This window comes from Ornithorhynchus anatinus, chromosome 12 (genome assembly GCF_004115215.2).
Source record: "Ornithorhynchus anatinus isolate Pmale09 chromosome 12, mOrnAna1.pri.v4, whole genome shotgun sequence".
NCBI lineage: Eukaryota > Metazoa > Chordata > Mammalia > Monotremata > Ornithorhynchidae > Ornithorhynchus > Ornithorhynchus anatinus.
Window position 1 is genome coordinate 40,103,604 of NC_041739.1, and position 16,854 is coordinate 40,120,457.

The 16,854-nt window shown below is 48.3% G+C and overlaps 1 protein-coding gene across 4 annotated transcripts in view; it reads right to left on the bottom strand.

The window, feature by feature from the left end:
- Positions 1-16,483, bottom strand: part of NPNT (nephronectin) — a 90,740-nt gene extending 74,257 nt beyond the window's left edge. The window contains exons 1-2 of one of the 4 annotated variants that reach the window (XM_029076979.2): positions 15,841-16,483; positions 10,879-10,979 (exon numbers count right to left, since the gene is read on the bottom strand). In XM_029076979.2, the coding sequence (XP_028932812.1) occupies positions 10,879-10,979; positions 15,841-15,911 (172 nt within the window). In that variant the 5' untranslated portion in view covers positions 15,912-16,483. The remainder of the gene's footprint in view (positions 1-10,878; positions 10,980-15,840) is intronic. The other 3 variants (XM_029076980.2, XM_029076981.2, XM_029076982.2) reach the window with 3 other exon arrangements.
- Between the last annotated feature and the right edge of the window lie 371 nt (positions 16,484-16,854).

The window sequence follows — 16,854 nt, forward strand, 5'->3', positions numbered from 1 at the left end:
GATTTTAGAGACAGGAAGGAGAAATGTGGGACGTGAGGAGTCAAAAAATAAGGCTGAGAAGTGGCCAGAGAGGTAAAGGCGGAGAATCAGAAAAGAATGCGGTCCGTAAACGTAGGATGGAAAGACCTTCTAGAAGGAGGGGAGCACAATGGCAAAGGTGGATGAACAGTCTGGGGGATCAGAGACTGTAAACTCGTTGTGGGCAGGGAGCGTGTCTGCTAGATCGGTTGTACTGGACTCTCCCAAGCACTTAGTACTGTGTTCTGCACATAGTAAGCATTCAATAAATATCGATTGATTAAACTAGAGTAGAGCCCATTTGATTTGGCAAGGAGAAGGTAATTGTTCACCTTGGAGAGTGCATTTCAGTGGACTGAAGAGGGTGGACTGTAGTGAGTCAAGAAGGGAGGAGAAGGAGAAAAAGTGAAAGTTGTAGTCTCCCTCCCATATTCTCCCTCCTTCTTAGGCTGTGAGACCCATAGAGGCTCACGGCATAGAGGCTGTGTCTGATCTGAACAGCGTATCTACCCAGTACTTGGCACAGTGTAGGCACATCGAAAGAGCCTACCAAATAACCGTGATTATTATTGTTGCAGCAATGGATGCAAGCAAAAGGTAACTTTATTGGCTATGATCCCTTTGTTCAGAGACCTCTTAAATGTCCCTATCGTTATGTGCGCCCGTGTACAGATTATTCTTTGGCTTGTAGCTACAGAAGCTATTGACGCCATTTAGGCTCAGAGTCCTCCAGACGTTTCTGTTCATGAAAATCCACCCCATTTCTTACATCTCCAGGCCAAGTTGGTCAGTCTGCCGGGGTTCCTTCTCAATAATATGGTTCTATAAGTTTTGGTTCATCTATCAAAAGTAAGTGTAATGGAAAATAAGGGCATAAATAGCAGTGAATGAAAGGAAAATATTGCTCATTCCACTGGACATTCCAGGACAAAAAAAAAAATCAGCACACCTGCATTTTTTAAAAGATTTCAAAAGTCGCCCATTCTCCCCCTTCTCCCTGAGGCCAGGAATGCCTCTCTGGTGTCAGCATTACTGCATTTCTCAAGCAGCACATCTTTGTGGACGGTGGTTGAGGGCAGTCCTAAGTAAGAAGCTGGCCATGACTGAGAATTTCCTTACATTCAGCGGGACCTCCTGCCTTGAGAGGAGTAATGTTAATATTTAATGAGCATCCAGTTGGAACAATGTGCTGTACACAATGCTTGGGAAAAAATACACATCCTCCAGCAGCTCCTTGATATACAATGGTGCAGTCTTTCCTGTCTTCATTAGAACAATAGTAGTCAACATCATCATCGTCAATAGTATTTATTGAGCACTTACTGTGTGCAGAACACGGTTTTAAGAACTTGGGAATGGACAGCAGAGTTGACAGACACATTCCCTGCCCACAATGAGCTTACAGTCAAAAGGGGGAGAGTGACGTTAATATAAGTAAATAATTTATATGTAATTTATAGATCAGTATAGAAATTCTGTGTGATTGAGGGTGGATAGAATATCAAATGGCCAAAGGTCACTGATCCAAGCTCATAGACGATGTAGAAAAATTTGGGGGGAGGGTTTATGATGTTGCTATAAAAAAAATCAGGTGGAAGACTGCACTTACTTTTAGCAAAAGTGACATTTCTATGGGAAATTAAAAGCAGCATTATCCGTTTCTCAAAAATTCTGCAAAATTCAAATGGAGAAATCGAAAGAGGGATACCTCAGTTGGACTCCTCTCAACCTATCCACCATCGTGAAAAGTCTGGCACGTTTGAGGAAGCAACGGGTGAAGAGTAGCATTGTTTCACTCTATTTTTGGAGTCAAAGCTGACCCAACCTCAGTGCTTCATTTACATCATGCTCCTGTGGATTCTGTATTAGGCTGTGTGAGGTAAAACCTCAAAAAGAATAGTTCCATCTCATGTTTTGGATGAGAAGTCTAGCGAAAGTCTCCAAGTGAAATGCAAACAAAATGCCTCATTTTAAGTAGAAAATGCTTTACCACTCCATTCCACATAATTTCCTTTGGAAACCACAAATTGCTCATTTGCAGCCCAAATCCAAGAACTGGATTGCTTTCTCGGAACAGAGAACATCTTTCGCTCTGAATTGTTTTTTTATAGCAGTACAACATAGAAGTACCACACTCTTAAATAAGATATATAGCAGAAACAGCAAGCACAAACCTGTTCTCAAATGATCATAATAGATATATTAACTATAGTCTGCTCTCCTTTTCCGAAAATTTTGGAGAAGTCATTCAATTTCCAGGTCCCATTTATAAAGCTGCCCTAAAAAGATAGATTTCTAATCAATATATTTTGGCAGTTCAATAAATAATATAATCTCCAGGGATATTTGCCCAAAGCTTCTGTTGGCCAGCAGGGATTCAAATCCCAGTAAAAGTTGGTTACTTTTTAGAGCTTGGTGAAAAGTCTATTTTGCTTTTTAATCCATTTCTCAAAATTCTAATAGGAAATTTCAGCTTCTGGAGGCCAGTGCTTTAGGATACTTTAGGGATTTTCAATTAGCTTAAATGATTAACTTGTATTTACCCCAGAGCTCAGTACAGTGTTCTGCGTACAGGAAGCAATCAATAAATGTGACATTGATTAGCAACACTGTGAGAAGAGATAGTATCAATGTGTTTTTCCACATATTAATCAATGGTATTTATTGAGTGCTTTCTGTGTATAGAGCACTGCTGTAAGTGGTTGGGAGAGAACAACTGTGCACAGTGTCCTCACAACTGTGGTATTTGTTTAATTGTGGCATTTGTTAAGTACGAAATCCATGCAAAGTTCTAAGCACTGGGGAATATACAAGATAATCAAGTCAGACAGTCCCCGTCCTATACAGGGCTCATAATCTAAGTAGGAAGTGGGGGGGGGGGGGGGGCAGGTATTTTATTCCCATTTAACAGATGAGGTAACTGAGGCACAGAGAAGGTAAGTGATTTGTCCAAGGTCACACAGGAGGCATCTGGCAAAGTCAGAACTGAGGCCCTTTGACTCCAACCTGAGATCCTTACTGAAACCCCAAAAGAAAAAGAATTATTTTTAAAACCAGAACCAGTTGCAGTCCTGTCAAGGACTATTTGGCCCTTTTTCCCTATAAATGATCATGTCTGTGACTCTAATGTACTTAGCTCAGTGCTCTGCACATAATAAATGTTCAATAAATACCGCTGATTGATTGAAATGGTTTCACTCACTGGAAGCAACACAGGGAATCTCAGCCACTTCCGAGCTGAAAGAAAAGTGGCCTGGAAAAATTCAGCTCTTTTTCCCTGGGTTTGTTATTAAGTGATAAATTTTGTTTTCTACCTAAGCAGGTTCTGCCTATACTGCCATGAATTATTAAACCTAAAAACTGTAAAATAACCATTACAGCCTGAGAGACAAGGGTGGATTTGTATATGTGTGTGTGCAAGGGACTGGACAGTTTCTTCATCACATTAGGTCTCAACACAAATAATTTAAAATGATGAATAATGGGATAGCTCAAAAAGGTGAAGCTTTGCAAGGAGGAGATTGCAGAACTTTTTTCAAAAAAGCCTAACGGTTGGATTCTATACTTTCTCTAGAGTATTTTAGATATAGATATGATCATTTATTTCCTCTGTTCCTGGCTGTGTCTTTGCAGGCGAATTATCTAGACAATTCGGGTCCCCAAGAAGTGCTCTGGCCTCAGTTAACCAGACATGGCAAGGTTTTTGTTTTCTGAAATGCATATATTTGTAGACCTGGAGTCCCTGGTCTCAGTTTTCAGAGATGTTTGTTCCCCCCTTTAGAGAAAGAGGATTTTGTCAATCTCCATACAAATTTCATTCAGCTGCAAGTAAACTTCAGTTCATCGGATTCAGTTCCCTGATTCCAAGTAGAGTGTTAGCACCCACCAGGTTCAGGCAGTTTTCCATCCCACTGCCAGCCTGGCCCAAGGCAAGGCAAGAGCCTCAAAAATCTGTGGACACAAGATTCTAACAGGCTGGTGAAGCCGATATATAGCGACGAGCGTGTATTTATAAAATACACTTCATACTCAGAAACGATCTTACTGATGATAGTTTTTTAAGCTCCCACCACCCCTGGTTGCTTAAAGAGGTGGATGGCTTGCTACGTGTTGTTCATCACTGCCAAGCTCTCCATTGTAGATAAGAAATGCACCGCGGTAACCTAATAATTGTGGTATTTGTTAAGCGCTTACTATGTGCTAGGCAGTGTACTAAGCCTCAGGGTGGATAGAAGTAGGGACACACAAGGCTCGCAGTTTTAATCCCCATTTTACAGTTGATAATGGAGGCATAGAGGAGTGAAGTGACTTACCCAAGGCCACACAGCAGACAAGTGGTGGAATCCAGGATTAGAACCCATGACCTTCTGACTCCCAGGTCTGTGCTCTATCCACTATGCCATGCTGCTCTGAGCAGGCTCCGTACCCGCTGAGCTGGAGATGAAAACTGTTGCCACTCACTCTCGGACCCCTCCATCCCCACGGAGAATTTGAGCCTATTTTGTGTATTTGTTTTACGTTTTACTGTTCTGTCGCCCTTGATGCATCTGTCACCAATCTCTTCTCCCTTCAAACTCTTAGGTTGTGAGCCCCTGAGGGACAGGGACCGTGTCTAATTTCCACTGTGCATTCTCTCCCAGAGCTCACTCCAGTTTTCAGCACAGTTAGTGTTTATTAAACACTATTACTAATATTCAAATTCCCTTGACAGCCACATCCCAGGCCAGACAACTGGTGAATGTTAATGAGTGATCTGGGACTGCTATAGACTACATATAGAAGGGCATGAGAAGCAGAGTGGTCTAGTGGACAGAGCGCGGGCCTGGGTTCTAATCCCAGCTCCACCATTTGCTGCATGGCCTTGGGCAAGTCACTTCACTTCTCTTTGTCTCAGTTACCTCATCTGTAAAATGGGGATTAAGACTGCGAGCCCCATACAAGACACAAACTGCGTCCAACCCGATTAGCTTGTATCTACCCCAGTGCTTAGTACAAACCTGGCGCATAGTAAGCACTTAAAAATACTGTTTAAGAGTTGAGACAAGTAAACTCCCATGGGAAAGAGCTGCAAGACACACTGTGGGTCCCTGGGGGTAGTGCCCTGCCCAGGTCGTAGTCACGGGTTTAGTACACTAACTCTGCAGCTGGGGATTGAGGCAGCCTGCAACTGCTCGACTGAAAAAATTTTAAAATGACCCAGGGCCTGAAGATTTAGGAGAATTGTGAGGATTCAAATACCAGAGCAACTCAGGAAACCTAAAGTACTGCAAACAAGAGAGAGCACATGGACAGGCAAACCAGTGATTGGGCGAGTAGGTTTACCCCACTGCAGCCTGTGGGCTCCCTGCAGTCACTGGTGCCATTCATTTGGGAAATTTCCCAATGATGGCGGAGTATAAAAAGGATAACTGAGGTATTTGTTTAGCACTTACTATGGCCAGGCACTGTGCTAAACACTGGAATAGCTACAAGACAAGTGGGCCAGACATTCCCCCTGTAGACTGTAAGCTCAATGTGGGCAGGGAATGTGTCTGTTCTACTGTTGTATTGTATTCTCCCAAGCGCTTAGGAGAGTGCTCTACACACAGATGGCACTAAATAAGTGATTGATTGACCAACCCACGGCGGTTCAGAGTCTAAGGTGGTGGTAGAACTGTTAACTAATCCCCATTTTACAAATGAGAAAACTGAGGTATGAATTATTTCAATGATTTGCCTCTGGTCACATAGCAGGCAAGTGATGAAACCAGGATTAGAATGCTGGTCATCATCATCAATCATATTTATTGAGCACTTACTGTGTGCAGGGCACACTACTATGCGTTTGGGAGAGTAAAATATAAAAGAGTTGGTAGACATGTTCCCTGCCCACAGAGAGCTTATGGTCTAGAGGAGGAGACAGGCATAAAAATAAGTTACAGATCTGGACATAAATTCGATGGGGTTGATGGTAGAGTGGGTGCAAATACAAGGGTGATGCAGAATGGAGAGGGAATAGAGGAAATAAGGGATTAATCAGGGAAGGCCTATGACAGGAGATGGGATTGTAATAAGGTGTTGAAGGTGATGCCTGTCAGATATAAAGGGGGAGGGAATTCCAGGCCAGCGGCAGGATGTGGGCGAGGGGTCGGTGGCAAAATAGACGAGATTGAGGAACAGTGAATAAATACATTTGCACAATAAATACATTTGTGCTAGAAGAGCTAGGTACTCTGGCTCCCAGAACTGTGTTCTTACCCCTAGATCACGCCGCTTCAGAAAACAGTCAAAAAGCAATCTTTTTCCTGATGGCAGTTACACCAGAGAGCCAGGGAAGTGACAGAGAGAATGCCCTGTCCCCTCGGCACCCTCCACCTCTAAGAATCTGCTCATCCCTGGATCTCCTCTCCAGTTTCACTCCCCAATGTCCCTCTAGAGCCCAGCACATTGCCAAATACCGGGGCACGTCAGTGTCACCGAAAAACTTGCCCTTCAGCCACCTCTCCTCAAAGAGGGGACCTCGAGTGGCCTCTACTTGTTCTAGGCCAGGAACCTGTGGCTCTTCTCATAATCAAACGTGGCCCTCGAGCACAGGACCATGGATGTGAAACCATTAGCTGTGCCATCACAGAGAAAGCCAGGCAGGAAGCAGGTAGGAGCCCCGACCCTGGGAGTCAATAAGGGGCCAACAGCGAGCCAAAATGTGGGACTCGATGCCCCGTCGGGTGGCAGGATGAGCTCGATCTTCTTGGGCCTCTCCCACTCACCCCTCGCCCCTCCCCGCTTCTTCCTCCCCCGACTGCTCATCAACAGCAGCAGAGCCGAGGCGGCTAGTCGCGCCAGCCCAAGAAAGAGGCTGCTCATCTCCCCAGCGGGGCAGGGACTACGAACGGCAGCCCCGGGCCTGGGACTGGAGGCAAAGCATCCCGAGAGTGGACGTGACTGGGCTAAACACTGGGCAAGGAGCGCGGGCCCAGCTGCTGGCCCCGAGACTGGTCACAGGGCGCTTTAAGAGCAGCCGTTACTGGGCTTAGCGTCGGGCATGAGAGTGTTGGACAGGGAACATGGGTCCAGCCACTGAACACCAGGAGCCCTGAGAGTGGTCTTCACTGGATTAAAGCACTGGCAGGGAGTGGCCCAGCCGCCAGGCCAGGAACTGGTCGCGGGGCCCTGAGAGCTAAGTGGCAGCATTGGGGTCGGCAGCTATGACTGGGGAGAAGGAAGAGGAGGAAGAAAATAGCCAAATATAAATCCTACTCTCCCTCTCCTCAATCCTCTTGTCAGCAGAGTAAGAGAAATGCCAGTCTACAAATCTCACTGTCCCTTCCTCATGGAGCTCCTCTTGCCAGTGTCCAGAGGGTATCCTCTGGGTCTTGGGTGAGGTAAGAACTGGGGCAGGGGCCAGAACACCTGTCTTTGGAGCTTCTTTGGAGGGAGGGGGAAATTGGGGGGCTGCACAGGCAGGAGTGGGAGGAGGGGCAGGGACAAGGATAGTCTCAAAAATGGTCGAGGTTCACGGGAGGACCCGGGGTATGTGTGTGTTGCCGGGGGCAATTATGCTCTCCAACTGAGAAAAAGAGCCTAAATTTCATTCCCGGAAGGAGATTCTCTCACCACAGTGGGCACGAGTCTTTGCCCCAGGGTTTCCTAGGCCTTCCTGGCCTTGGAGATGAGGGGGACCAGGACGGTAACCCTTGAGGGGCAGTGCTCACCCATGCCACCCAGCAAGTTGCCTATTGCTGACAGGTACTCTGAGGAGCTACTTCATGCTGATTCCATCCTTCCCTAATCCTAACTCTCCTTTTCTCTGCCCTCTCCCTTCCCTTCCTAATGCTGTCCCCATCACATGGAGGACATACTCTTCATGGGTCTTTGCACCCCTGCTTCTCCAGGACTTTGTTTTGACTCCTCAATTAAAAAAAAAAGTTTGCCAATCCCTGGTCTAGACAGAATTGATAGTACTCTGGAGACACCTGCTTCTCAGTTTTCAATCCCTGATGTACCTGGAACTGTTACTCAACCAGAATCAGGGATTAGGAGAGAAATAGAGCCCAATTCTTCTGAAACACTGCATGCTAGGGGAACAACTAGCTTTCCTGCCTAGAGTCTCTCCTCCAGTCCTTCTACATCTACATCTCCAGTCCTGGTCTCTCCCTTCCTCTCTGCAGTCTCACATTTCCTCCTCTCTTCAAGAGGTCTCTACTTGGATGTCCTCCAGTCACCTCAAACTTAACATGTCTAAACCAGAACTTCTTATCTTCCCACCCAAACCCCAACCTCCCCTTGACTTTCCTATCACTGTAGACGATATCACCATCCGTCCTGTCTCACAAGCCCATAACCTTGGTCTTATCCTTGACTCCTCTCTCTCATTCCACCCACATATTAAACCCATCATTAAATCCTGTCGGTTCAACTTGCACAACATCGCTAAAATCCGCCTTGTACTCTCCATCCAAATTGCTACCACATTAATATGATCACTTATCCTATCCCTCCTTGATTACTCTATCAGCCTCCTTGCTGAGCTCCCTGCCACCTGTCTCTCCCAATCCAGTCTATACTTCACTCTGCTGCCCGGCTCATTTTTCTGCAAAACCATTCAGGCCATGTTTCCCCTCTCCTCAAGACCCTCCAGTGGTTGCCCATCGATCTCCACTTCACACAAAAACTCCTCACCATTGACTTTAAAGCAGTCAATCACCTTGCCCCCTCTTACCTCAACTTACTACTCTCCTACTACAACCCAGCCCTCACACTTCACTCCTCTAATGCTAACCTTCTCGCTATACCTCAATCTCATCTATCTCGCCACCGACCTCTCGCCCACGTCCTGTCTCTGATCTGGAACGCCCTCCCTCCTCACATCTGACAGATAATTACTTTCCCCCACTTCCAAGTCTTGATAAAGGCACATCACCTCCAGGAGGCCTTCCCTGACTATGCCCTCCTTTTCTCCTCTCCCACTCCCTTCTGTGTTGCCCTGACTTGCTCCCTTTATTCATCCTCTCTCCCAGTCCCACAGAATTTATGTACATATCTGTAACATTTATATCAATGTTTGTCTCCCACTCCTGACTGTAAGCTCGCTGTGGGCAGGGAATGTGTCTGTTTACTGTTATATTGTACTTTCCCAAGCGCTTAGTACAGGGCTCTGCACACAGTAAGCGCTCAGTAAACATGACTGACTGAATAAATTCGCCAACTAACCTCAACTTCCCACCCTATCCTCCCTCCCTTCTGCATTGTCTATGCACTTAAGTCTATACTCCCTAAGCATTTGGATACCCTCCATTCAAAGCTACTTATTGAGTGCTTACTGTGTGCACAGCACTGTACTAAATGCCAGGGAGTGAACAATATAACAAAGTCGGTAGACACGTTTGCTGCCCGCATCGAGCTTACAATCAATAGTCTGTCCCTAGAGCAACTAGGTATATCGCCTCATACTCAGTCCTTTCCTCTATTTTTCAACGGTATTTGGTAAGCGCTTACTACGTGCCAGGCACTCTACTAAGCACTAGGACAGATACAAAGCTAATCGGGTTGGACACAGTCTCTGCCCCACATGCGGCTCCCAGTATGAATCCCCATTTTACAGATGAGGTAACTGAGGCACAGATAAATTAAGAGGCCACACAGTAGACAAGTGGCAGAACTGGAATTAGAACCCAGGTCCTTCTGACTCCCGGGCCCATGGTTCTATCCACTAGCCCACAGTGCTTCCTTATCTATCGATAATTGATTTCAGAGTCTAGCTCCCCAGCTTGAAGTTCCTTGAAGGCAGGGATCACGTCTCAAGCACTCAATGCAATTCTCTGCACACAGCAGAGGCTCAATACGTCTAGTATTAGTATTAGTATCTAGTATTCTAATTGCTAGAAATTGAATTTGAACCTTTCATTACCCCCGCGTGCTGAACTTTCTTCACAATTCAGAGGTTCTTACCTTTGCTCCCTACCCCCGATTCCCCCACCAATCTACGTGGTTTCTAAGATCCTACTGGGGGAAGTGAACGGATGGGCTACTGAACTCTGGGCTACCAGCGGCAGACACAGAGTTTGCAGTTCCTCCCCCGTCTGTGACTTGAAGGTCCTTTGAACAGCGGCTTCCAGGGTCAAATGCCTTTGGCTTCCACCCTACCGTGCTCTTCTCAGAAAATGGGGTGTGGAAGGAAACCCAAGTAGCTCTGTAAGCTTTGCGATTCAAAGAAAGTCGAAAAACGTTCTCAGCTCGGCAATCTTTTCCGTGTCGGTAATCTGTGTCAGTAATCTTTTCCGTTTCTGAGCGTTCGCCAGTGATTAGGAAAAATTACTGACAGAAACACTGGATACCTACACAGTGATCGTTGATGAGTTCGCTACTCGTTTCAAATTTATTTTGTAGCCAAGACAAATTATTTAAGTCTGGGTGGTCTCTTAGAACAGGCCATATTTAATATTCAGTGTGCCTTCAAAATGAGCCTCCTTGCATATCAGCAGTGACAAAGGTTTTTTACAAGAGCCCAGGATTTAGAGTTTGTTTAATGTAAATACAGCCTACAGTCTAGACTCATTATCTCACCCCATTTCTACCTCAGAGCCTGGAGCAACAAGAAACCCCTTTGATGGGAAAGCAAAGGCGTGAGATAAGGGGTGCAAATATGAAAAGGGAAATCCGCTCCTGGGTGGCTCCTTGCAAGGCCCGAGGCTGGCACCTTCACCAGGGTGCGGGAGTGAACGGGTGAACGGACGTAATGGTTCTAGACTGTGAAGGAGAACTCAAATGTCAGGCCTCCATGTGTCAAAACGAGCCCTGCTCTCCGTGGAGTGAAAGCCATTAATATCTGTGTCAAGCCCCGTCTCCTAAGTGGCTAGAAGCCTCAGCGGTGGGGATACTCACGCTGACACTGTCCCCACGATTGGCGAGCCCAACCCCAGCAGCAGTCGATTCGACTCCCATAGCGACAGAGTCCAATGGAGGTCACCATTTGCCTCGGCCACCTACAAAAGAGAAATTTCCGACTGGTAAATGCCCTCGCCCTTCTCAGGATCGCAGCGGGAGAGTTTCCAGTCCTCTACCAGCCTCGGCTCAGGGAGGGAGAGTCGAGCAGAGGCCTACCCATTCCATTTTTAGTTTGGGCCGTAGCTAGCGAGTGGAAGGCCACCGGCTACAAGTCAAGACTCACCTGTGCTGGGCACCAGCGGCACGGGAGAGGGTCGAAGGTGGAGACTCGAGTTTACCGCGTGGAAGAAGGCAATGGTAAACCGCTTACTAAGAAACCTGTGGATCCACTACCAGAACGACGGCAGATGGAGGCGGGGCGCTCTGGGAGGGATGTGTCCGTGGAGTCGCTATGGGTCGGAGACCACTCGACGGCACGAGACACAGATGCCCTCATCTTGAGGATCCCTTTAAAGACTTAAAATAACAAAGATAAGGTTTTCGAAAGAGGAAAAGCGGCTGCTCACTGCCACCACTTGCAGGTTGTGAAAGCTTGAAACGAATGAAACTCCTAATGCGTTTATCGATATTACCTGTCGTCAAAATTTTGATCCGCTCTGCCTAATGCAAAACGTCACTGAGAAATGGATCCGTGCAAAGTAAAAGAAGGTTTTCTTCGATCTTTCAAAGAGGTAGAAGAAAGGGAGGAGGTTAATAGCTTTCCTTTGGGTTGGCAGAACAAAGTAGATTTGGATTGGGAGCTTCAGTATTAGAGCACGTCTCCTTAAAAGAGACCCCCCCCCCCCAACACCCCCGCAAAAGCACTAAGAACTTGGAAAATCCCAAAATGTAACTAGAAACATCTGTTATATACTGGAAAAAAATTAAGATGTGGTTTAAAGTACGCTCACGCAATAAACAATCCCCATTAAATCTTTCTCTTCAAAGCAAATAAAGAAATGATACATTCCAAGTATTGCACCACTTTTTGACCATTTCAAGAGACCGATTTGGGACCTATTTCCTCTTTTTGGCTCAAATTTTAACTGCCAGTTTCTGATCTTAAAAGAAAACAAAGACGATTTTTAGCATTTTATGCAGGTGTGAATTTGATGACCTTTTAGATGGAACTGCTTGAGATAACTGCATTTAAATCACACCCATAAACACACAGTCAGGCACAAGGAGAGTAATTATAAAGGGCTTAGTCAAGTTTGGCGGTCAAAATTGGCATGTCACTCCTCCCTCGTCGCCTCATCCCCGCATATATCCCACTTTTATTTATTCGGTCCAGATGATGAGCAAGTGGCTGTAATATTTCACACCACCGCTCAACTGGTTTGCCTCTGGAGGAGATGAAAGGTCAATCCGTCTCTGGGATTTATTCATTCCAAGAGCAGAGGTAAACCAGGTGGGGCATTTTTCTGGGAATGCGTGGATGATGCCAGTGGGGAAGGGAGGGGATGGGAAGGGAGGAAAACTGAAGACATGGAAGAAGGGAACGGGAGGAGGAGGAGGAGGAGGTAAGAAATTACAGAGGCTTCAAGGCAGACTCGCTGTTATCGTATTTATTGAGCACTTTGCGCAGAACACTGTACTAAACGCTTGGGAGAGTACAATATAACAATAAGCAGACACATTTCCACTCCATAACGAGCTTACAGTTCAGAGAGGGGTCACACTGCTCTTGTTTTTCTTATGGGGGCAGGGTAGAGAAGGATTCTTTTGGGTACTCGTCCTCATCGCACGTTGCTCTCTTTTTGTTTCACCTTTCCTTAAGGATCTATCCCCAGACTCCTCTCCCTTTTTAATTCTTAGGTTGTGAACCCCCCGGAGGGCCAGAGACTTCATCTAAGCTCCAGCGCTCAGCACAGAGTTGGCCCTTGATAAAGACCACTTGATACCACTGGGGTGGCTAAAGCGAGGGTCAGCTTGGCGACTCGTTTAACGACGGACCTGAAAAACGCAGAGCTCTCCTTTCTCGTTTCTCAACTTCGAATCAATCCCGTGCGTGGGTTGGGTGTATCACACACACATCAAACGGGGCGAGGGACTATTCTGCCATTTCAGGTGCAGCTGGGTGACTGCAGAGTTGGAAAGCGAAGTTGTTCAGACCTGTGAAAGCACGCACAGCCGAGCCGGGACCGTCTCCCTCTCTCTCGTATAACAAGGAAGGAGCGAGGTTCCACCGCCTCATCCTATTATTAATTGTATTTATTGAGCGCTTACCGGGTGCGAAACGGTGTGCTAAGCACTTGGGAGAGTACAACATCGGACACATTCCCTGCCACAATGACCTCACAGTCCAAAGGGGGAGACAGACATTAATAGAAATAAATAGATAGATGAATGAATAAATTACAGATCTATACCTATGTGCTGCGGGGAAGGGAGGGAGGATGAATGAAGGAGCAAGTAGGAGCGGCGCAGACGGGAGTGGGAGAAGAGGGCTCAGGCAGGGAAGGCTTCCTGGAGGAGATGTGCCTTCAATCCTACCTATGCTGGGGCTGTCCCACAACCCTCTCCAGGGGAGGGAGGGGAAAGGATGTGGAACAGATCTATACATCATATATTAAACAATGATTTATATTAATTTATTTATATTAATGTCTGTCTCCCCCTCTCCCCTGTGAGCTCGCTCTAGGGAGGGAATGTATCTATCGTTATATAGTAATAATAATTATGGTATTTGTTAAGGACTTACTATATACTGAGCACTGTTCTAAGCGCTGGGATAGATATAGGATAATCAGATTGTCCCCCATGGGGCTCACATTTTTCAAGCCCCATTTTTACAGATGAGGTAACTGAGGCACAGAGAAGTTACGTGACTTGCCTAAGGTCACTCAGCAGACAAGTGGCGGAGCCGGGATTAGAACCCACGACTTCTGACTCCCAAGGCCGTGCTCTTTCCACTAAGCCACGGTGCTGTGCACACAGTAAGCGCTCAATACACACGACCGACTGAATTCCAATCAATCGTCTCTCTTGAGCGCTTACCGTGTGCGAAGCCCCATCTCCTCTGGACTGTCAGCTCGCTGCGGGCCGACAACGTGTCGACCGACTCTCCGAGGGAGTACTGTACCCTCCCAGGTGCTCAGCGGAGTGCTCCGCGCACGGTGAGTGCCCCATAAATAGCACCGATGACGATGCCGTGGTAGGAAAGCTGCAGCTGGGTGCTTGCGGCTCACCCCGGATCGATGGATCGATAGCGTTTGGCGTCGCTGTCCAGGTGCGGGGCCTGGAGGTGGGGACAACCTCGCCAGTGGCCAAGGCAAGTGCGGTTTTCGGTCTGGGTGCCAGGTGCGAGGGCTCGGTCTCCCCCTTCCCCCGCACGCCGCCACGCCTCCTCCTCCATCCATTCGTTCGATCGTACCGACTGGCCGCTCACCATGTGCAGAGCACTGGGCTAAACGCTCGGGAGAGGACACTCCTACCATAAACACCATAAACTTTAGAGAAGCAGCGTGACTCAGTGGAAAGAGCACGGGCTTTGGAGTCAGAGGTCATGAGTTCAAATCCCGGCTCGGCCACTTGTCGGCTGTGTGACTGTGGGCGAGTCACTTAACTTCTCTGGGCCTCAGTTACCTCATCTGTAAAATGGGGATTAAGACTGTGAGCCCCCATGTGGGACAACCTGATTCCCCTATGTCTACCCCAGCGCTTAGAACAGTGCTCGGCACATAGTAAGCACTTAACAAATACCAACATTATTATTATTATTAAACATAAACATTTTACTCTTCCCCCCCCCTTCATACTCGATTTGCCTGCATCTACCCCAGTGCTTAGTACAGTGCCTGGCACAAATACCATCATTATCGGTGTGGCTCAGTGGAAAGAGCACGGGCTGGGGAGTCAGAGGTCATGGGTTCAAATCCCGGCTCTGCCGTTTGTCAGCTGTGCGACTTTGGGCAAGTCACGTAACTTCTCTGGGCCTCAGTTACCTCATCTGTAAAATGGGCATTAAGACCGTGAGCCGCACGTGGGACAATCTGATCACCTTTTATCTTCCTCAGCGCTTGGAACAGTGCTTTGCACATAGTAAGCGCTTAACAAATGCCATCATTATTCTTCTTCAAAGCCTCACTGAAGGCACACCTCCTCCAACAGGCCTTCCCAGATTAACCTCCACTCTTCCTCATCTCCCACTCCTTTCTTCATCACCCCGACTCACTCCCTTTGCTCTTCCCCCCGTCCTCGCCCCACGGCCCTTAGGGATATACCTGTCATTTTATTTATTTATAATGATACCTGTTTATTTGTACTGATGTCTGTCTCCCCCTCTCCCCCCAGACTGTGAGCTCACTGTGAGCAGGGACTGTCACTGTTTACTGTTGTAGGGCCCTTTCCTAAGCGCTTAGTACAGTGCTCTGCGCACAGTAAGCGCTCAATAAATACGACCGAAGGAATAAACAGATGCATTCCCCGTCCGCCAGGGGCTTCCAGTCCTGGAATTATATACCCATATGTATAAAATTATATATCTATAATTCCATTTATTTATCCTGATGTCTGTCTCCCCCCCCCATGTAGACTCCGAGCTGGTTATGGGCAGAGATCGTCTCTCTTTATCGCAGTATTGCATTTTCCAAGCGCTTAGTACATTCGTTCATCAGTCAGTTGGAGGCTAATTGGGAGAAAAAGGCAATTAGAGGCAAAAAATACAGGAAATCTGGATGACAGCAGGACAGGCTACTGTTTCAACACAGGTATTCATTCAGTGGTATCTGCTGAGCGCTTACTGTGTTCAGGGCACCGTACTAAGCGCTTGGGAAGGACCATTCGGCAACAGATGGACACCGTCGCTACCCAACAAGGGGCTCACAGTTTAGAAAAGCGCTCTGCACACAGTCAGGGCTCAATCGATCCGACTGAATAAATGAATGAGGCCAGGCCGGGTGCGGTGGGGAGGCTCACCTGCCGTCGAAGTCTCCGGCCGCTTCCAGGGCGAGCGAAGAGGCGACCACTAAGCTCCAAAACCAGTCCATCGCCGGCGGCTGCGGGAGGGAGGCTGCAAGGGGGAAGTTGCAAGAGGGAGGCTGCGAGAGAGAGAGGTTGCAGGAGGGAGGCTGCAAGGGGGAAGTTGCAGGAGGGAGGCTGCGGGTGAGAGAGGTTGCAGGAGGGAGGCTGCGGGAGGGAAGGTTGCGGGAGGGAGGCTGCAAGGGGGAAGTTGCAAGAGAGAGGCTGCGGGAGAGAGGTTGCAGGAGGGAAGCTGCGGGAGGGAACTTGTGGGAAGGAGGCTGCGGGAGGGAAGGCTGCGGAAGGAGGCTACGGGAGGGAGGCTGCGGGAGGAGGCTACGGGAGGGAGGCTGCGGGACGAAGGCTGCAAGAGGGAGGCTGCGGGCAGAAGGGCTGCAGGGGGGAGGCTGCGGGAGGAAAGTTGCAGGAGGGAAGTTGCGGGAGGGAGGGAGGGAGGGAGGCTGGCTGGCCAGTCCGTGCGGGGCGGGAGGAACAGGTGGGTGGCAAGGGGGAGGACGCGCAATCTCCCTGTCCCCTCTGCTCCTCCTGCTGCTGCTCCTGCTCCTCCTCCTGCTCCTCCCGCTGCTCCTCCTCCCTGGGGAGCGGGTGGTGCGGGCGGTGCTGATGCTGAGCGGGCGCTGGGCTGGGGGAGGGAGGGGGGAGGAGGGAGAAGGAGGAGGAGGGAGGGGGAGGAGGGAGGGGAAGGGGGGGAGGAGGAGGGGGGAGGGAGGGGGGAGGCTCCGGGCCCCACCGCGCCTGCGCGCCCCGCCCCGCCCGGCCCGGCCCCCAAACCCCCAAAGCCTCGAAAAGCTGCAGCAACACTGTTGGTATCGGTTAAACTCTGACTGTGTGCAAAACACCGCCCTAAGAGCTGGGGGAGAGAGAGGATAATCAGGTTGCCTCACCTGGGGCTCCCACTCTTCAGCCCCATTTGACAGGTGAGGGAACTGAGCCCCGGAGAAGTCAAGTGAC